At 37.3% G+C, this 23,359-nt stretch overlaps 1 protein-coding gene across 1 annotated transcript in view; it reads right to left on the bottom strand.

The window, feature by feature from the left end:
• TAF4 (TATA-box binding protein associated factor 4) overlaps positions 1-23,158 on the bottom strand; it is a 158,752-nt gene extending 135,594 nt beyond the window's left edge. The window contains exons 1-2 of the mRNA XM_043980110.1: positions 22,837-23,158; positions 21,070-22,200 (exon numbers count right to left, since the gene is read on the bottom strand). Of these exons, the coding sequence (XP_043836045.1) occupies positions 21,070-22,200; positions 22,837-23,140 (1,435 nt within the window). The 5' untranslated portion in view covers positions 23,141-23,158. The remainder of the gene's footprint in view (positions 1-21,069; positions 22,201-22,836) is intronic.
• Between the last annotated feature and the right edge of the window lie 201 nt (positions 23,159-23,359).

Raw genomic sequence — 23,359 nt, 5'->3', positions numbered from 1 at the left:
ATTTCACTTCTTCAACAACGGAAGGTTTTTTCCATACAAGTATACTTTTATGTATGTATATGAATTTATCAATTCGGAAAAAAAACTTTAAATAACACAAAACACATCAGACTTGTTTCACCACCAAAGAATCTTTTCACATCTATTACTCTGAGCCTTCTTGCCATCTGCATCTAGACTTTTTTGTCCTCCTGTATCCCAAAGCAATGTGTTTTTTTACCTACTAGACCTCTAAACTTTAGCTCTGACCTCGAATTCACTAACATTCAACAAAGTAGTATATATTCACTGCTTCCACTTCCTCGCCACTACTGAGTTCTGAATTCTGATTATATAACTCTGAAATTGTTCTCTGAAAATTCAACAATAACTTCCTAATCTCCAAATCCAACATATTTTTCAATCTTCTCAATCTCTGTAGCAGTTGGCATTGCTAAATTTCCACTCCTCATGGCTCATTCATCCCTTGGATTTCATGAAACTAAATTATAAAGCTCTCTTCCACCTCCTGAGCTGCTTTTTCTCTATGTCCTCTACTCTTTCCCTCACTCCCATATATACCAAGGCTTATTTGAATCTACTTATCTTCTCACTTGACTCTCCCCAGCTTTGAGATCTCATCCACCTTCATGACCTCAATTAACTCCTTTATGTGGATAACTCTCAATCTTTAATCTCCATCAGATTCATGAATATCCTCTCACCCCAAATTTTGCATGCCCAAAAGTGAATTCATGATTTTTACTGAAAAATTATCCCCCCCACCCCTGATGGATTTTCATGTGTATATCTTCAAAACCTTTAAAGAGTTATCCTGGCCTTTTCCTTCTTCATCTCCCTCTACATCCCGAATCACCATAACCTGTTCATTTTTCTTTTGGAATGTCTCTCACACCAACCTACTTTTCTTGGGTTTCTTTTTTTTCCTCTCTCTACAATTTCCTTTTGGCTCTTATCTATGCTTCCAATGATCACTTCTATATAGATGAATGCCAACTATTAAGTCCATATATATGTACATAAACTGAGTTTAATACAATCCAACAAGTATTTATTAAACACTCACCTCTCTGAGTCTAAGTTTTCTCATCTGTAAAAGGGGGTTAATATCTTCCAGGGTTATTGGGAGCGTCAATAAGATAATGTGTTCAGAGTGCTTTGTAAATAAAGTGCTACATAAATGCAAGCTACTACTGTTATTATTTTCAATTTTATTTCATAAGTCTAAAGAATAAGTTTCTGGAAGGGTCACATTTTATTAAACTGTATGTAAGATATTATGCTAGATGCTGCAGATACAAAGCCAATATCATTAAAAATAATTCCTGCCCTTGAGGAGTGCATATTCTCCTGAGTCAAGAAATGAATAGAAAGAAGACTTTATTACATTTGGAAAGTTGTACAAGTCTTTTAACAACTACAAGTTTCTCCCTGAAATGAAAACACCTATTTTACCCCAATATGCTATATGGCAACAAATAAGAGATCACCAGTTTCCAAAGAATCAAAATTGCGATTACTTAAAAGACAATGGCAAGAAAAAAATGTTGGGCACAAATGGTTAAAATAGATTAAGAACTGAGCACAAGCAAGAGTATAAAGATGACCAGAAAAGGAGGTAGAACGGTCATGTAGAAAGAGATATAACCACTGGACAGCCTGAGTGCTCCACTATTGCTTATTAGTCAAACAGAAGAAGGCCTTCATGGGGGCAGCTAGATGGCACAGTGGATAAAGCACCGGCCCTGGATTCAGGAGTACCAGAGTTCAAATCCGGTCTCAGACACTTAACACTTACTAGCTGTGTGACCCTGGGCAAGTCACTTAACCCCAATTGGCCCCACCAAAACAAACAAAAAAAAAAAAAAGAAGAAGAAGAAGGCCTTCATTTATATTGGGAAAAGTTCCTATGGAAAGGTTATGGGAGAACACAGACAGGAGTCACAAAGGAAAGAAGGCATAAAAGTGTTTTAATCCACACTATAAGAAGGTGAATTATACTCTCTTGTGAGATCATAGATCCATTTTAAGTTTCAAAGTACACATATATCCATATTCCCAATTTCTCTGCTGAACTCCAGTCTCACATTTCTAACTACTTGCTGGACAGCCAAAACAACATGTCTAAAACTGAACTTATTGTCTTTCTCTCCTTTCTCTCGACTTCCCGGGGTTTGTTTTTTTTAAATTGATGATACTCCCAGTCTCTCAGTGACTCAGGTTTGAATCCCTGAAGTTTTCTTTGACTTCTTCCTTTTCTTCACATCTAATTAGCTGCTAAATCCTGCTGATTCTACACTGACAATATCACTTTGATTTATCTCCTCTATAGTTACCAAATATCCTTCTAACAGGTCTCCCTACCATCAATCCCTGACGTTCTTCACTCTGTCCTTCACACAGCTGCCAAAATAATCTTCCTAATGCAAAAGTCTGACTCCTATGTCCAAAAATTTTCAATGGCTCCCTAATGTTCATAAGATAAAATACATACAAACTCCTTATGCTGGCATTTAAGACCCTCCAACAATCTGCCACAATTCACCTTTTCAATCTTCACTTTCCCTCCAACCAAAGTACACTACAAACTTTTCCCTGAGCTCATCCCACCCTCTCCTACTTCTATGCTTCTGCACACAATGACCTCCTCCTGGAATGTAGTGCTTTTTTATATTTTTACCTGTTGAAATGCTCCTCTTCCTTCAAAGCACAGTTAAGGTGTTAACCACTACCATCACCCCATGAAGTTTCTCTGATCCTCCCAGCTCAAAGAGATCCACAAAATTCTTATAACACTTTGTATGAACCTTTCCCTTACCCTTATCATATTCTACCTCATTTTATACTTATTTCTACACATTTTATCACCTCTGAGGGAATAACATGTTGGGATGGAAGGGAAAAAAATTGGCATTTATTAAGTGCCTACTATGTGTTAGACACTGTGCTAAGTACTTTACAAATATTTTCTCAATTGATCCTCAAAACAATTCTGGTAGGTGAGTGCTATTATTATCCTCATCTTACACTTGAGGAAACCAAAGCAGACAGAGATAAAGTAACTTTCCCAGGGTCTCAAAGTTAGAAATCATCTGAGGCTGGATTTGAATTCAAGTCTTCCTGACTCCAGCCCCAGCACGCTATCCAATGTACCACCTAGCTGCCTAAAATGGAAAGTGTGTTAGATTTAGCAGAGAACTTGGTTCTCTTGGTAGCAGCCGAGAACTTGGTACCAGCTAAGCCACCTAATACCTATGTAATACTGGGCAAATCACGGAGCCTCAATTTTTATCATTTGTAAAATGAAAGGACTAGAGGGCAGCTAGGTGGCACAGTGGATAAAGCACCAGTCCTGGATTCTGGAGGACCTGAGTTCATATCAGTCCTCATGCACTTGACACTTACTAGCTGTGTGACCCTGGGCAAGTCACTTAGCCCTCATTATCCCACAAAATAAAATAAAATAAAACAAAATGAAAGGACTAAACAAGGTCAACTCTAAGGTCCATTCCAGCTCTATAATACTATAATTGTAAGCCCCATAATGACAATACATGTGTGTTGGGTTTTTCTGCCTTGTTCATCTTTTTTCCAGAACCTAGCAGAGTATCTTACACATAATAGACACTTAATAATTATTTGTTAAATTGAATTAAATGTCATCAGTCCCAGCTTTTATCACGTCACATCTAAACTATCATAATACTCTTCTAATGGATTCAATTCAATTATTACAACACTAATTTCAACTAGACTAATTAATAACATTCTAACTTGTGTCCCTGCCTTTGTTTTTCCCCACTTCACCATGTTAAAGAGAACGTTTTGCAAATGCTACTGTACTGCTCCAAAACCTTCCATACTTTCCCACAGTCTATAGGATAAAGTCACAGAGAATTATAAATTGTTTGAACTTGAAGCAATGTTAGAAATTATCTAATCCAACTCCCCTAATTTTATAAATGAGGCAACTAAAACTCAGGAAGGTAAAAAGATTTGTCCCATGTCACATAGCCAAGTAAGTGGTAGAGCTAAGGCTCAAATCCGAGTTTTCTGACTCTTAAATGTAGATTTCTTTCCACTGTACTACAACTCCAAACACAGTAGGTTGGCATTTAAACCCTTCACAACCTGACCCTGACTACTTCTTTCTATTTTACCTCCCTCTATCCCCCTACAAGTCCCTCTAGTCCAGTCAAACTGGAACTAACTCATGCTATTTACTGCCCCTGCAGAGAACTTGCTCCCCTCTCCGATAAGCTTATATAAATTCCACCCTTCCTCAAAGGTCCAGCACAAATACTATCCCTTCTATGAAGTCTATCCAATTCTGCGATCACTCTCTTTCCTGAATTCATGTAACACTTATTGCCTATATTGCTAGTTTGGCGTTGAACAGGCAAATTGATATTGTTATTCATTTATTTGTGGCTATGTTTTGTCTATTCAACTAGAAAGTAAACACCCTGGGATAATGAAATCTGTTTTCACCCTTTTGTATCCCCAGCTTATATTATGTATTCAGTGAGCATTTACTGATGTTGATTATAACGTACTAAGAAAGGGAATGGTCATTTTCTTCCCCACCTGATCAAAAAGGCTCCCATATCACTCATTTCAGTAGTTCCAATATTAGGGTTTTGAAGCTAGAAATGCTATTCAGAATTCCTTAATGGTCAAAGTTGAACTATAACTGTACTATATACAAGAGCATGAATGAACAGGTAGATGTACATAAATGTGCTAATAAACAGCTTATCATATTATAAAATACATCCAAGAAGAAAATAGACAATCTTATTTTATGTCATCATTATCTCATCATATAATTATTATTCCTCAGTTAATAGAATTTTTAGAACTAGACAGGATAACATATCTATAACCCAGTCCTTCAGGAGATAAAGAAACTGAGACCCAGCAAAGTTTATGGGTCATACAGATGGATAATGGACTAAAAACCAGGGACCCAACCTTCCAAGCAAGTGTTCTTCCCACTATACCACAACATCTGCCTTAATGATAATTTATATATATATATATATATACACACATACACATGTTAGCATCTTTACATCATATTATGTTTTCTTTTATTAAATATACTTAATTATGCCCCCTTTACCATCACAAAACATAACCAAATGATACCAAAAAGTTGAAAACTACTTTTTATGTAATCAAAAATAACATAAAGAAAAACTCTGACTAAAGTTAAGGATAGCCATAATATAGTGTATGAATTAATGAAAAGAATAACTAATAATTAATTACCTTACATACCAACTATCTATCACACAAGCCCTCTGCTCCAACCAAACTTACTCTCCCTTCCCCTGCTTTCAGATTACCTCAACCCCCACTAATTCCTACTCATCCTTCAGCTATTGTTCAAATCTCACCTCATCAAGGAACCATTTCCAGTCCACAATGGTCTCTCTTTCCTCTGAACTACTATTAACTGTGTTATCTGCACTTATTGGCACTTATCTTGAAGAGTTATGTTTGTATACCTTTTCTACTTACATTCCCAAATGCTACAACAAAATGCAAGTTCACTAAGGGTAAGAACTATGTCTTATATTTCTACATTTTTAGCACGGGGCATGACTTACACATGAAAACAATAAAAATTACGAAAAGGACTTCTTTTCTGTTCAAAGAAGCTGTCTTCAATGGGAAACTGAATTAAATAAAAATTGTGTATGTTCTCCAGGAAAATAATTTGATCTATTGTAGGCAATAACAAGTTACACTTAGGTAAAGGTTTATAGAGGTATAAGGCCTACAAAGTACTATATACATTTATCTTATTTAACCCTCACAATAACCCTATGAGTTAGGTGTTATTATTATCCCAATTTAACAAATGAACAAATTAGGGACAGCTAGGTAGCACAGTGGATAGAGCACCAGCCCTGGAGTCAGGAGGACCTGAGTTCAAATTCGGCCTCAGATATTTGACACTTACTAGCTGTGTGACCCTAGGCAAGTCACTTAACCCCAATTACCTAAAAAAAAAAATTAACAAATTGAGGTTTAGAGAAGTTAAATGAATCGCTCAGGATTGCACAAGTAATATCTGAGGTAGTATTAAACCCAGGATGCCCTAAATACAAGTCTTATACCCTTATCCACTATGCCAGTGGCATCAAACTCAAACAGAAATGATCCCTGGACCATGTATTGAATTAGAAAACCACAACATAACATTATTTATGTTGTATATTTTTAATTTACATTTTAATCTGGTTCTAGCCACAATTAGGAGTTTTATGGCTTTGTGGCCAGCAAGTTTGGCACCTCTGTACTACCCCATGTGAATTTTAGAGTGGAAAGAGACCTTATAGTTCAGTGTTTCCCAATACAAAGGGAATAAGCATTCATATAGAGCCTACTATGTGCCAGGAACTATACTATGCACTTTTACAAATATTATGTCATTTGATCCTCACAACAGCCCTGTCATGTAGATGCCATTATTATCTGTATTTTACAATTGAGAAAATTGAGGCAGAGAGAGGCTAAGTCCAATTCTCTAATGAATACTGCTTTACCCTCAGCATGGTGGGGGGAGGCTCTCAGCAGCTAAAAGGACAAGGACTTGAAACAGGGATAAGAGAAGGAGGAAAAAGCAGGATGTAAGAAGAGCAGAGTTAGAGGAAAAAAGAAAGGAGTCAGTTTAAGTTAATTGGTTTTAAGAAATAAGAATTTGGATAGCAATATTTTATACACCAGTAAAAATTTGCTGAGAAACCGTTAGTAAAAACACTAAAGTATGGGGCAGCTAGGTGGCGCAGTGGATAGAGCACCGGCCCTGGAGTCAGGAGTACCTGGGTTCAAATCCGGCCTCAGACACTTAACACTTACTAGCTGTGTGACCCTGGGCAAGTCACTTAACCCCAATTGCCTCACTAAAAAAAAAAAAAAAACACTAAAGTATACCAAGGGCATTGGAGTGTAGAAAGTAGATCCAAGAGACCTGTGTCCAAAGGACTTGACCACTCAACTGGGCAAGTCATTTACCCCCAAGGAACCTATTTCTCATCCATAAAGTAAGAACGCTAATACTTCTGCTACTTATACCTTACTGTGGACTCAAGAGGACCTAGGTTTAAACCTAGACAAATTATTATATAACTTGACATATAATACAAATAATTATTATATAACCTGACAATTATACCTGTGTGACCTTAGGCAAGTCACTTCACTCCCTGTACCTAGGTTTCTTCATTTGGGTTGGTCCAAATGCTTCCAAGGTCCCCTATATAGCTCTAAATCTACGATCCTTTGATCTATAACTTCAAAGGACTGGTATTACGGAAGTACTTTGTAAAATGTAAAGTATTATGAAACGTGAGTTATTATTAGGTAGTCTAACCACTACCTGAAGAATAAACTTCCTCTTCAACATTCCCACAGCAGTCATCTACAGTGTCTGAAGACCTCCAGTGGTGAGGAACTCATGCCCTTCCAAGGGAATCCATTCCACTTTTAGAAATCTCTAATTATGGGGAAGATTTTCCTTATATTGAACCAAAATATGCTTTCCTATAACTTCTACCCACTTATCCAAGTTCTGTTCTTGAGCCAAACAAATAAATTTAATCCTTCTTACAGAAGACAATAATTCAGATATTCAAAAGCACCAATCAAGCCCTGACTATACACACACATATGTACACATACATATATATACACACACACACATACACACTTACTCAAAATCGCCTATACTCCAAGATAAACAGTCACAGGCCTTTAAATCAGTTCCTAACTTCTTAACTAGAGTATGGGGAGAGAAAAAAAACTCGTGTTCACACCATATGACAATCAGATAACCATCAAAAAGTGAAATGGTATGTCTTAGGAGATAGATAGTAGGGTTAGCTTCACCTGAAGTATTTTAAGTAAAGGTAAGATAACTACTTCTCAGGCACATTGTAGAAGGGATCCTTTCTCAGAACTCTTAAAGGGTCCCTGAGGTTTCTTCCAAATCTGAAATTCTGTGATTTTCTTTTCATCAATAAATGAAAGTCAAAATATAATTTTTAATGAAAATACAATTAATGAAGGAAGGATTAGAAAAATCAAGTACACAAGTAGAAAATGAGAGATGTGTGGCTAAAAAAGTTTGTGTAAAAAAAAAAAAAGAACTAGGTGAACAAATGGGCAAAAAAGACAATGACAATGACAAAAGAAAGAAATGGTAAATGTTGGAGGGATTGTAGGAAGACAAGAGCTGTTGATGTAACTGTTAAATGGTTAAACCATCCCAAAAGAAAGCAATGTAGAATTATGCTTTTTTAAAAGGCAACTAAAATTATCCTTTCACCCAGAGATCCCACGCTAAACATATAATCCCAAAGAAGTCAAACTCGGGGAAAAAAAGATCCCATGTTTACCAAAATATTTACTTCGGAACTTTTTGTAGTAGCAAAGAATTGCAAACAAAGTAGGTAACCATCGACTGGGGAATGGCTAATCAAACTGGTATATGAAGGTAATGTATTATTACCGCACTGTAAGAAATGATAAATATAGAGAATTTAGAGATGGAATGACATATGAACTGATGCAGAGTAATGAAACAAAGCCAAGTAAATAATATGCAAAACTATTACAATGTAAATGGAATCCTATTGTGCTCTAAGAAACGATGAGCAGGCAGATTTCAGAGAAACTTGGAAGGACTTGCATGAACTGATGCTGAGTGAGATGAGCAGAACCAGGAGAACATTGTACACAGTATCATCAACATTATGTGTTGATCAACTCTGATAGAAGTGATTCTTCTCAGCAATACAATGGTATAAGATAGTTCCAAAGGATTCATGATAGAAAAGGCTCTCCAAATCCAGAAAAGAAAAAAAAAAGAACTGTGGACTATGGATGCAGACTGAACTACTATTTCTTTTGTTTTGGGTGCTGTTGTTTTTCTTTTTTGAGGTTTTTCCTTTTTGCTCTGATTCTTCTCTTATAACATGACTAATGCAGAAATACGTTTAATGTTATTGTACATATATAACCTATATCAGATTACTTGCTGTCTTGGGGAGGGGGGGAGAGGGAAAAAAATTTGAAACTAGAAATCTTATAAAAACAAATGTTGAAAATTATCTCTACATGTAACTGTAAAATAATAAAATACTTTCATAATTTAAAAAAGCTATTACAATGTAAAATAAAAGAGAAGAATAAAACAAAACTAAATATTGTATAATTATAAGCATCATTTGGCCCCTGAGAAGAGCTGAAAAAAAATCACCTCCCTCCCTTCATCCCACGGAATGGAGAATATGGTTTACAGAATGTTACATATACTGTCAGAGATCGTTGATGTGTTCATTGGTTTTGTTGAACTTTTTCTTTTTTAATCTTTGTTAAGTGAGCAGAACCAGGAGAACATTGTACATAGTAACAGCAATACTGTACCATGATCAACCATGAATGACAACTATTCTCAGCAAAACAATGATCCAAGACAATTCCAAAAACTCATGATGGAAAATGCTATCTACATCCAGAAAAAGAAGTAACAGTATGAATGCTGATTGAAGCATACTATTTTCACTTTTTTTGTGTTTTTTTTTCTTTTGGTCTGCTTCTTGTTTCACAACATAATTAATATGGAAATGTTTTAAATGAATAAACATATGTAATCTATATTAAATTGCTTTTACCATCTTAAGGAAAAAGGAGGTGTGGAAGGGAGGGAGAAAATTTTGAACTCAATCTTTTTTTTAAATGAATGTTAAAAAGTGTCTTTACATGTAATTAGAAAAATAAGATACTATTTTTTTTTTGCAGGGCAATGGGGGTTATGTGACTTGCCCAGGGTCACACAGCTAGTAAGTGTCAAGTGTCTTTGGCTGGATTTGAACTCAGGTCCTCCTGAATCCGGGGCCGGTGCCTTATCCACTGTGCTACCTAGATGCCCCCAAAATAAGATACTATTAAAAAAACTGTTTTAAAACAAATGGGTTGGGAGCAGCTAGGTGGTACAGTTCGTAAAGCACCAGCCTTGGAGTCAGGAAGACCTGAGTTCAAATCCAGCCTCAGACACTTAACACACTAGCTGTGTGACCCTGGGCAAGTCACTTAACCCCCATTGCCTCACCCCCTCCCCCAAAAAAAAGAGTCCAGGAGCAGAGAGAAAGTTAGTAATAAATGCAATCTAAAAACAAAAGACATCAATAAAAATGTTAAGAAAAAATAGTTTGGTATATTACAATGTAAACAAAATGTCAACAATGTGCCAAAGTAGCCCCCCAAAAATCAAATCAACTATAGGATGTTTTTTCATGTTATGTCCAGAATCAGGGGTCAGAATTCATGTGGAATACTGGGTTCAGACTGGGTGAATAGGGATTTTTTAATTCTTTGTACTTTTATCCTCAGCACCCAGAACAGTGCCTGGCACATTGCAGGGACTCAATAAGTGATTGATTGACTGATTAAGCTCACACCACAGAAAGAATGGACCAGGGTAATAAAGAACTTGAAATCATGTTATACATGGATCAGTTGAAAGAACTGAGATGTTTGGCCTAAGGAAAGAAAAGACTTTGGGAGTAGAAAGACATGATGGATACTTCAAGTGTTTGAAAGATTGTCATGAAGGAGAGAAACTGGGCTTGGTTTACTTGGTCCCAGGGGGCAAACAATGGGAATAAATTTCAACTCCATATGAGGAAACTCTTCCTGACAATCTGACCTGTCCAGAATCAGAATGCGCTGCCTCATAGAGTTTAGAAGTCTTCAGGAAGAACCTAGAAGACTACTTATCAGGAAGGTTTCAGAGGGGCTAGGTTCCTATACACGATGGATTAGATGACCTTTGTGGCTCCTCCCAACTCTAAGATCCTATTAATTTATGACGCCATGGTCATTTTAACCCTGTCTACTAAGAATCACTGAAAGACATTCCCTTAAAAACAATCATTCTTTGGAAAATGCTCTCCACATCCAGAAAAAACTGTGGAATCTGAATGCAGATTGAACCATACTATTTCCACCTTTTTTTGTTTTGTTTATTTTTTGAGATTTTTCCTTTTTGTTCCAATTCTTCTTTCACAACATGACTAATACGGAAATGTTTAATGAGATTGACTGTACATATATAACCTATATCAAATTTCTTTCTGTCTTGGAGAGGGAGGAGGGAAAGTGAGAGGGAGAAAATTTTGGAATTCAAAATGTTATAAAAATGGGGCAGCTAGATGGCGCAGTGGATAGAGCACTGGCCCTGGAGTCAGGAGTACCTGAGTTCAAATCCGGTCTCAGACACTTAACACTTACTAGCTGTGTGACTCTGGGCAAGTCACTTAACCCCAGTTGCCTCACTAAAAAAAAAAAAAAAAGAATCAAAATGTTATAAAAACAAATGTTGAAAACAATCTTCACATATAACTGGAAAAAAATAAAATACTATTAAGATTGAAAAAAAAACCTATCATTCTTTTTCTTCACCGGATACATGATTTCATTTGCTAGGGAATCCCTAGAGTAGAAATTTGCTCCACCGACACAGATTGGTAGTTCATCTATAATTTAAAGTTGTAGAGAGTTGCCTTGGGATGATTGAGTGGCTAAATGACTTACCTACGACTACATTGCTAGTATGTTGATGATGACAGACAACAACAAACTTTTATAAGGTGCTTTAAGGTTTCCAAAGCACTTTACCTGTACTATATGTCCTTTGGTCCTCATAAAAACCTGGCAAGGTAATATTATTACCCCTTTTTTACAGGTGAAGAAACTGAGGCTGAGTGGCTGAATGACTTGCCTAGGGTCATACAGCCAAGTGTCTGTGACAGGATTTGAAGTCAGATTTTCCAGAGAGCAAAGTTCTATCAAAAACTATACATACACACTACTATGTATTCAAATCAAGTTCAAAAGTCCTGCTTGTAACTGATTTCAATTTTCATAGTTGAGTCATATTAGAACTTCATAAACAATTTCTATGGAATTTCAAATTGCTACGATCTAAATATACTTTAAAAAAAACACAAAGCCTGTGTGACCCTGGGCAAGTCACTTAACCCTCATTGCCCCCCCCAAAAAAAAACACAAAGCCATTGCTTCATGACCATTGTCATAAAAAAAAATCAAAATACTAAATTGAAATATGTTCTGAATACTAGGTTCTAAATTCAAATCTCTACCATTTATATTTTAATAAATACTAACAATATTCTAACATTTAACACATTCAAAACTTATATTCTGTGTCTTTTTCTTCATAAAGGGCATGGTCCCTATTTGAGTAGATATACAAGTATGCATACTTTGATTTCTTTGCCTGCGATTTTTTAAAAATTCAAGTTCCCAGCTTGGCACCTGTTTTACCATTACTAAATTTAATGTATTTAGGAACACAGAATAATAGACTAGGAGCTGCCTTATTTTCAATGAGGAAACTAAAGCCCAGGGAACTGAAATGACTTGCCCAACTTCCATCATGAAGTGGTGGAGCCATGATTTGAACCCAGAGCCACTGGCTCCAAATTCAGCACCATGAAATTATAACTCCATAGTACCATTTTTGCCCACCACACAGGTAAATGGTTAAGGGAAGTCAATGGGAAAGAGATATAAAATCATTTTCAAATTAATAATATAGTGTAACAGAATAATTACATAATTTGACTAATACTTTGGAATAATGACACAATTTGACTAATAAAATGGTTATTCAATGTCAACATACTTTTATATGAAGAACATTTCATATAATCTGAAAATAATCTTTCAAAATACCAGAGCATGGTATCCTGGAAGAGGACTAGATTTATGTCAGAAGACCTGGCTTCAAATCTCAGCTCTATAATTTACTGAGCCTCAGTTTCCTTATCTATAAAATACTGCCTACCCATCCTACCTCATAGAGTTATTACAGAATCAAATGAGACAATATATGTGAAAGCAATTTGTCAGTGGCAAAAAACTACACAAATGTAAGACATTATTAGATATTCTTCATCAACATTCAGGGATCTATCTGCAATGAATTCTTATATAACATATAAAACAAAGAATAATAAACTGCTGAACAAAATGTTAAAATTCCTCCTGAATATAAAAGTAGTAAATACTCAAGTATGAGGTGTAAAATTTCTAGGAAAAAACTATTTCCCACTTCAATTACACAATAATACCTGACAAATTAGCTAAATTAGGTTAGAATGGTATCTATGACATTACAATAATAATTTACATTTCCATAGTACTTTATACTTTTCAAAGTTTTTTCATAATAGTTCATTTGATCCTCACAAAAACTCTCTGAGAGGTAGGAAGAACAAATATTGCCATCAGATTCCTTCCATCTGATGAAGAAACAGGCCAAAAAGAGTTTAATGATTTGCTCAAAACCATCATGTAAATGGCAGAAGTAGAACACAGATTTCCTTGCTTCAAGTCCTTTTTTTTTTTCTCTTTAAGCTCCATAAATAACCTTTCTAGTGCTTTCAACTTATTGTTCTGTTTGGGTTTTCACTTAGGGTAGTAGTATGGTGAAAACTGAACCAGGACTCAGATCTAGTGACAACTCTGCTTTTTACTAGCTATAAGATCATAAGTAAGTAACTTTCCCTTATCTGGGCCTCAGTTTCCTCATTCATAAAACAAAGTGGCTGGGAAAAGTTGATCTCTAAGATTTCTTCCAACTCTAAAATTTTATAATCCAGTATTGTTTGTTTTTTTCTTTTGCACTAGTAAGAGCAAAATATCAAAAGAAAAGAAGCCTAATATAAGCCTAATATATCAGTACTTTCTTTCCCAGTAACTAAAATTGAATAACTTTATAGAGTGAGAAAGAGAAATTATTGGTACATGCAAAACAAGACCAAAAGAAAGGACTCATTGAGGTCAGAACCCTGCTACCACCAGTTTGGATTTCAAAAGAAGAAACACCACCTACTTTTCTTATCATCTATGTTTTTCTAAATTGAAAGAATAAGAGATGTAAAGTTCCCATTAGAAATCAAAGCTCAAAATGGAAAAGCAAAACCACAGCTTTGAAATGGGGGATAAAGAATAGGAAGGGAAGGGAAACCAAATGATATTTTTTCTCTCATCAATCTTTCCATAAAAAATTTACCATATTTCAAGTCTACAATCCTTGCAATAAATTTAAGTTTTTTGTTCTACACAGTAGTTACAAGCATAAGAAGTAAAATATGCAAACACAGGGACAGTTATGGTTTTAATGAAATTGGATATTATTCAACTATGAAAGATACTAAAGTCTATGCCAGGGCAGCTAGATGGCGCAGTGGATAAAGCACCAGCCTTGGATTCAGGAGATCCTGAGTTCAAATCCGGCCTCAGACGCTTGGTACTTACTAGCTGTGTGACCTTGGGCAACCCTCATTGCCCTGTTTCCCTCCCCCCAAAAAAGCACAAAACAAAACAAATGAAAAAATGAAAACTAAAGTCTATGCCAGTGACATTAGTCATGAGAATTTCTTCGTCACTTGATGACAATTTTCATATTGCCATTGAGAGTCAGAATCAGGGAAATGTAGAAACTAAAATTTTTAATTCAAAAAATATACAATATTAGACAATGTTCCTAATTTCAAATTTCAATTTTGCTACATCTTATCTACCTTATAGCAGTTAAAGATTAATTACTATTAAGTAAAAGATTTTAAAATAACTGATATAGGCATGCTTATTTGTTGATTATTGCACACGCACGCTCGCGCGTGCGCACACACACACACCTTGAAGTTCCTTATATTACAAACAATACTGTTTAAAAAAAAAATACCTGACAGGTAACTCAAGAATTACAACATAATTGCATGAGTCCCCTTTTCTTTTATTAATTTAACAACTTTACTAATATAAAAGGCCTGATTAAATAAATCATTTCTATATATTTGAAAGGCTGCCAACTTCCAATATATTATCACAAGAAGCAAGTTTCAAAGGTGAGAGCCCTAAACTCTAACTCTCCAAGGAAACCAGGCCCTAAGCTCTGAGAAAAGAGAATCACTAAGACTCCTGGTTATCATTCCAATGAAGAAAAGTAATCCTTTTAAGAAAGCTCCAAAATAACCTACAAACATACATACACACACTCCCACAACTTTATCTGCCTCCCTTTAAACCACTACTTCAGAAGTTTCAACATTTTTAAAAACAATTAATTGCATTTCCATAAGTTCACATAACTATTTATAAAAGCATTTGTTTTATTCAACTTTTTACTTCATATGAAAAAAGATTAAATTTATATATCAAAATGGTTTATATAGAATTTGCCAAGAATCCCTTTTCTTTTAATATGATTTCAAGGAAACCCAAATTTGTTTTTTAAAAACAAAATTATTTTACTGAATAAGGAACAAGATGAATCTGGATCTTTTAATTTCTAGACCACAGGTGTGAACTGGGTCTGTTGTACTAATCAAAAGCACAGCTATCAGGTGGATATTCAATGGTTGATGTTTTGATAGCCTTTACATAAGCAACTGTCTACACTCAGTTGCTATCCTAGTTTCATAATGGTATGGTGAGGCAATTTTAAGCATGATATGAGATGAACACAGGCTTGCTTTACTACTTGCTTATGGATAAAAAGTTTAACTAACTTCTTAGCACTCCAGTTTCTCTGTAAACAGGAGTAACATTTTCTCACTCAGCTTCCTTAAAGATTTGTCCTTAAGACAAATTTAGTGTTACCCGTCACAAGACTAACTAATAAACGTATACTTACTTTTATACATCACTTGGCAAATATGAAGTTCTTTTAAAAGTTTCTTCTTATAATTTATCTAAATCTCTTATAAACCAAGGAAACAAAGGCCTTATGCATTTCAATAATTTACTATTTGTAAATACTGACTATTATAAAATGCTTTAAGTTGTTTTAAATTCTTCACATACATAGAATCATCTGATCCTCACAACAACCCTGTGAGGTAGGTACTATTTTCCCCACTTTACAAATGAAGAAACTGAGGTTCTGAGAGGTTAAGTGGCTTTCCCCTGCCCACATACCTACAGTGTCAGAGGCAAGATTCAGACCCAGGTCTCCTCCTGCCCCCAAGTCCATCTTTCTTTCCACTATGCTCTGCTGTTTCTACAATAATCTCCTCGGGATGAAACAAAGTGATGATTGCTGATTGTTGCCAAAACATGATGGATTCCCCAATTCCAGAAAATACCAAACTAGGTATTCATGAACCCCATACCCCTTTCCCAATCAATGAGATAATAACAACAATAAGAAGTCAGTAAAGAAGTGAAGAACATACTACAGCAAAGAACGTGCTCCCCGCTCACCCTTCAATATAGTTCCTCCCAAAGAGAAGGGCAAGTTGGACCAGGAATACTTGGGGAAGCTACTTGTGTTCTATGCTAAGTAGAGCTGTCCAGTGCTGTCCATGTGCCTTCTCCCCAAAAGTATCTTTTTTTCTTTTCAAATTTCACTGTTACCTAGCATCAAGAGGAAAAACTTGGTTAAAGCCTTAGGCCTAAAATTAGACCCACCAACTCATTATATCTGAAGACAGACTTATATTTGCATGTCACATAGTCTCTTCCTAGTCTACAATTCTATAATCAAGATATCAGTAACCTGGAAGCTTGTGCCCCAATATTTTAGCAGCCTACTAAAGAAAGTGAGAGAATAGATCCTACAACACTCCAGAAATTATATTATGTTCTGGATTAGTTTACTATTCCTAAGGACCTGTTGCAGTTTTATAAAAGCTTTTTTTTTTTGAGGCAGTAAACATTTTATGGGATTGAATGGAAGTATGAATAACAAATAATACTTTTCATATATGCAATACCTTTCATCCAAGGGTCTCAAAGCACTTAACAAAATAGCTATTAACCCCATTTTACAGTTGTAGAAACTGAGGCATCAAGTAATGTTTCAACTTTTCCAAGATTACATGGCAAGTCTAAAGCAAATCAGGAAACAATCTAATGACCCTTGCTCTCCAAGTTAACTCTTAGAATTCCAAGGGCCCCTCTAAAATTTACATGAAGAAACCTTAAGGTCCTTGGCTGCCTGTGCTTAACAAAAATCAAAGGATATCCACAGAACATAGATTCCAAAGATCTTTTTTGTGAATGAAGGGAGTAGAAGGCGGGAGAGTTGAGACCACCCACCGTGGATGGAAGCCACTCTTAGTTTAAGGTACCTGAACTTTTGAATACTCTAATCTTGGAAACATTTATTTTGAAATAACAAATGTCGAAGAAAAGTTGAGAGGTAAAACCTATCAAATTAGTGACTTAGAAATTTGGGAAATTTCAGTCCTAGACTGAGAATTTATTATTGGCAAGCCCTTTAAAGCAACAGAGCAGCCAACTCAGCTAAAGTAGTATACATGGAATGACACAAAGGAAAACCTAAGCCAAGTAGATAAAATTACAGAATTTTTTTTAAATCTTTTTAAGTCGTCATTTTAGAAATAATATCTGCATGTGCTAATTTTCCTAGCACTTTCAACTTTACAAAAATAAAAATCATAATATCTCCTTTCCATTACAAATTTTTATAAAATCATTAGAATCAAAGCGTACTTTTCCGTGTACTTGGACAATTATATTTCTTGTTACCATGTTTTTAAAGTTTTTTTCCATGTTATTCCCACATCAACAAGTAAAAAGGCAGCTTTTCAAGAAAACAAATACAATTAAAGTATTACAGATATTCATATATGAATTTTTACTCTTTAAGAACCTAATTTACAAAATCCTAACCAGCAAGGTAAGAATTCTGCGCAAGAATTTGTTGCATAGTTATATATTAAACACTTATATTACTATCTTTTAATGGTTTCTAACTACATTAACATGTGACTACAGAATGAATGTAGTTTTTAACAGGAAACTCAAATTTTCCACAGATGGATGTTTATCTGACACTTGCACAAAACTTTACAAAGTTCCCTTAAAATCTGAAAGTATAACACCTGTATCACTAAAATATAAAAAGTGTCAACTTCCTATTTGCCAAGTGTACCCAGACGATCAATATCTTCAGACTATTGCTAACTACCACCTTAGTAATATAGTTAAATAAACCATTACAAAACAAATCATTAATTCACATTAAAAAGCGTAAAATTCAATTTGAAAAAATGATGCCAATTCATAAGCATTCTTAAGGATCATTTCTGCAAATTTAGTCACAGGGTATAAATGGCATTTTCAAAAATGTGTAATTTTAATTTATTACACATTTTTGAAAATGCCATTTATACCCTGTGACTAAATTTGCAGAAATGATCTTAGGACAACTTATTTTAGAAGAAAAAGAATACTTCCTTGAAAACACACACACACACAGGTTAACTTCACAAAGTTCATACTGGACCTGTGGCAGTCTATTACTTTACTAAAAAATTAATAGTGGGCAACACAGTTGTAAAAGTGATGTGAACATTTTGATAGATATATAACAATATACCTAAGATAACTAAGATAAATACCAGGAAAATAATGTGTGCTACCTTGGAGTCAAGCTCCCAGGGTGTTTGTGACTCATATGTCAGAGTTAAGGCTATTCTCTGCGCAAAATATTAGAAATATTGCAAAATATATAAGAATAAAAAATTCACATTTTCCCAGGATTTAACAAATAGCATTATCTACCTGTCAAATCTGCACCAGAAAGATCTGGTTTAAGGTTTAAATTGAATCATAAACATCTCTCTCAAAACCATTAATAAAAGAATAACAAAAGGGCATGCCCTCCTGTAATCACTTTTCCCTTCCCAATAGCACCACATTCACAGGAATAAAAGAGGAAGTTCTCACTAAAAGTGATCCAATTTGTTCCATATTTCCAAGGTACTGATTCAAATACTTAATAATATCAATAAAACTAGTATACCATATTGTCAGAATATAGGGCTATTTTCCCCCCAAAAAAGTCTAGAATAGATAAAACCATAAGGTAGTCATAATCAGTGCTATTTCGAAGTATAACCAGTTTTTCCTTTAAAAGAAATCTCACTTGAGGAATGTGACATATTCAGGAGTAAATTGTATCCTGACCAATAAGATAACTAGGAATTTCTTTACAAGTGGACTTCAATTCAACTACTTTAAGACTACAGCCTCTCCACAAGATACTAGAGATATCCTACAGTCATCTGAAGCACTTTCTTGGTCAAACAATAACAATATCAATTTTAATTAATGCACTAAACTACAAACCACAGGGAAGGACCCTTATTGATATGGGGGAAAGTATTTAAACAGGCAGGCTTTTTGTGTGGCAATCTTTTAGGAAAATGGGTATATAATAAAAGCCTATGACAAACTTTACAAATTATGTTATGTTCCATGGATTAAGATTAAACAAATATATAACTTGCTATTAGATGAGTATGGAGAAAAACTCAGGCTAATTACTCTGGAATACCCCCAAATGCCTATTGTAATCACCAGCACAAAATGTCAATACCCTTTCTGTGGGGTTTTTAATTAAGCCTAAGCTAAATGCAAAGAAAGAAAAAGAAAAAGAAAGGTCTTTTGCTGGCTTTAGAACCACCCCCAGGATTTCACCTATTAAAAAAAAGACCCCTGTCTGAAGTTTTACAAATCATTGGTTCTTAACCTCTAAATGATTAGACAGGGAAACCTTTCGATTCATTGATACAGAAATTGTTTTGAAGCAGCCACTCATTATTTTTAGAAAATACTATGGGACATGTGAAGTACCAAATTTTCATGAGTGATTTTACTACTACTACACATACAAGTACTACATACTAAGGAATTAGCTTTAAGAAGAAATATTTTCAACTCATAAAATAACTATTTATATTAGATTAGAAAATACTACCTCTGGGCACAATCAAAAACAGGAAATATTTTGGGTAGGGCCTTTTGTATACCTAAATGTTCTGAAAAAATATCAGAATGGTATATACTATTCACAATATTTTTCTGTCTGACTTTAAGAACCACAAAATAATACTGTATAATTAACAATCAGACACTGGTAAAACTACTACAAATATTAAAGCATTTCTAAAATTAAAACATCATTCTATAAATGTCCTGGATAGTAGTTTCATAATATATTACTTTTACTACCCTAAGACCCACTGAAATGAATAGCATATGCACACCATTGATTTCATTAGGTAGTAATAGTAAAATTTAATTAGGTGTTCTTTGTGTAGTAACAATACTGCAATGAAAAATATTATGAATACCAAGAATATTGGGGAAATACTTAAAGTAGAGATTGAAAATTAGAATGTTAGTTATGAATGATGTGATCCTTGTTGGCTCATTTTTATATTCACTTAAAAACAGTTCTGACATCTGAGTAGTTTTTAAAGTAGACCATGAAAGGCGTAAAAGCTTTCAGAAAATTAAGCAGTCCTAAAAACAAGGGGTGTGTCATTCTACTTTTTTGTTACCTTTAGAAACCAGGTCCATATAGTCCCCTATCTGGGGAAATCGTAACAGTTAATGACAAATACAAAGATTATATATGGTGAGGTAAGGACACATTATACCTGACTGCAGAAACTACTAATGGATAAGGTTATACATCTAGAACTCTACTTTTTTAAAAAAATTAAATTTGAGATTATTTTAATGTACATTTGCATAGTGAAGTAATTTGTCTCCTGTGACATACCTGCTGCTGTGGAGCAAGCAGGCTGCTTACTATGGCAGCAGGGGCACACAGGGACAGAGGTTAAGCAGCATGTTTGATTTATTCATACAGTCACAAAATTACTTTAAATTCAAAGATACAATGAAGAAGATTAAATAGAAATATGTATCAGCAGAACACCATCATGTTATGGGTAGAAAAGTCTGAACACTGACTTAAAATGCAAATACAAAGATTTAAGCAGTAGAAAAGTCTGTAAAGCAGGTCTACTTAGCATGTCCCAGTCACCTGAACCAACATAACACACTTCTCATGAAACTGCTAAAAAAGGTAAATGACCTTACCATTTTAAATGAGAACAAGAACTTCCTATGACTTACAACTAAAGCCAAGTTATCTGAATCATTTGCCTTTCATCACAATAAACACTGCAATGCTTTTCTTACCTGGGGGTAGCTGAAAATTTTGAATATTTGTAGGATTCTGAGGTGGCTGAGGCAGACGGGGTGCTAAAACTGTAGGAGTCAACGTTGCTCGGATACCACCTGTAGTAGCTGTTGGAGTCCTTGGCAGACTTTGTGCCACTGTATTGGCAGTGCCTTTAGCCATCCCTGTAGGGGTCCCTGGAGCTGGAGGAGGAGGTGGTATCCCACTAGGATTGGGGATACCACCTTGCATAGTTTGCCCAATGATCATGTTACCCCCTGTAGTGGACTGGCCACTGGTTGTCAATGTTTGCTGTTGAGGCACTGCCTGCACTATAGTTTTAGGGGACTCTGATTTGATGACCTGTGTGGTGGCTGTGGCTGGCATGCTGGAGCCAGGTTGGCTGTTCACAAGGGATGCCTGAAGGGAAACTCCAGAACCCACAGTAGCTACAGAAGCAGCAGCAGTAGCAGGCAAACTCCCCACACTGATAGTTGAATTGATCACAGTATTGCTCCCATTCTGGGTAGCTGCAGCAACAGAAGCTGCAGCAGGTCCTGCTGTGTGAATTGGTGGCCTCACTAGTGCCACGGTAGGTCCTGCACTTCCAATGCTGGAAGAGGAGATAACGGTGGGTGAGGAAGAGGAGGACACAGCAGTGCTGAGGAAAGAAGAAGTCTGGATGACAGTGTTAGAAGAAGCTGAAGGCAAAACAGCATTGACAGCATTTCCCTTCCCCAGCGGCAACACCACAGATCCTGGTCCGTTGTTGACTAGGGTGACAGCAGGTGCAGCAGCAGCAGCAGCAGCAGCCGGAGTCCCAGCAAAAGCAACAGCACTTCCTGAATGGTGAGAGTTCATCACGACGTTACTCCCATTCAAAGTTTGCACCGTGGTGGTGGTACCGATTTTGCCGTTTCTGGAGGACAAGGCGGTTGCCATGGTGCTGCTGATGACCACCGATTTGCCCTGACTGATGGCAGCAGCCCCTGGAGCAGCAGCAGCAGCAGCTTCGGATCCTGCTGTGGTGCTGCTAGTGCTGGTGCTGCTGCTGCTGGTGGAGGTGGATGAGGAGGTTCCATCCAGCAGAGCTGAACCCTGGGACCTGGTCGTGTTGTGATTAATAACACCCCCTTGCACTCCTCCGGCCCCTGCAACAACAACAACAACAAGAAGGAGGAGAGAATAAAATAAAAAAAAAAAGGAGGGGGGGGGGAAGGGGGAGGAGGTCTGGGGGCATTACTTCAGCCAAGACGTGTTAAGATATTAACGGGAGACAGAAATTGGGGAGTGGGAAAAATCGAGGGAGCAAAAGATCAGTTCTGGAGGGATACCCCTTTGGAACTGAGCGCTCTCTCCGTCCCCCCGTTACTGACACCCCCCACACCTGAGGTGTCAGACCCTTGTACTCGGGATGTCAGCTCCTCCAGACCCCATTCCTGTCCGCCCCCTGGGATGGCTGGACCACCCTGGGGAAAGGGGATCCCCCTTTCCTTCCCTCTACCCCAGCAGGGTCCGCTCACTGTAGCCAGGGAGGGGTCTTGGACCCCCCACCCCTTGCCCCTCTGCCTCCCTCTCCCCCGTGCACCCGCCCACGGAGGGCTCAGGGCTCCCCGGGGCCCGGGCAGCCCCCTCACGCCGGGTGCCCCCGGGAGGGTGTCAGGCCCCCCTCTGGGGAGGGGGGTCGGCAGGGCTGAGGGGGATCGGCCCTGGCTCCCCTGTCTCTCTCTCCCTCTCCCCCGGCCGGGACCCGCCGCCCCCGCCGCCCCCCGCCGCCGCCGCTCTACCTGCTTTTGTGATCTCCTGGGCCAGTCCCATTTTGCTGCTCTCCGTCTGGACATTAGCACCGGCGGCGGCGGCGGCGGCGGCTCCTACTACTCCGGCTCCTCCAGGGCTGCCGCTCACAACATGGTTCCCCAGCCCCCCGGCGCCTCCGGCCCGGATCTCGGGCGTCCTGTGAGGGTGATGGTGGTGATGGGCCGTGCTGGCCGCCAGCTGGGACTCCAGAGAGCCCACCATGTCGCTCACCACTTTCTCGTCCACCTCGCTGTTGAAGAAAACCTCATCCAGCAGATCCGAACCCGCCGCCATCTTTTTTTACTCCGCCGCTTTGGCTAATAGCGACTGGGTGAGGAGGAGGGCTGTGTGGGGAAGGGAGGGGGGGGAGGGGGAGGGGAGCCGGGGACGGGGAGGGGAGGAGGGCCGCCGGGGAGGAGGGAGGCGGGGAGGTTCCTCCGCGGGCGCCGCGCAAGCGCGCCACGGCGGCGCGTCACCGCGGTCCCGGGATTCCAGCCCGTCCTGATTGGCTGC

Source organism: Dromiciops gliroides, chromosome 2, assembly GCF_019393635.1.
Source record: "Dromiciops gliroides isolate mDroGli1 chromosome 2, mDroGli1.pri, whole genome shotgun sequence".
Classification (NCBI taxonomy): Eukaryota; Metazoa; Chordata; class Mammalia; order Microbiotheria; family Microbiotheriidae; genus Dromiciops; species Dromiciops gliroides.
This window is presented reverse-complemented; position numbering and strand designations above follow the sequence as displayed.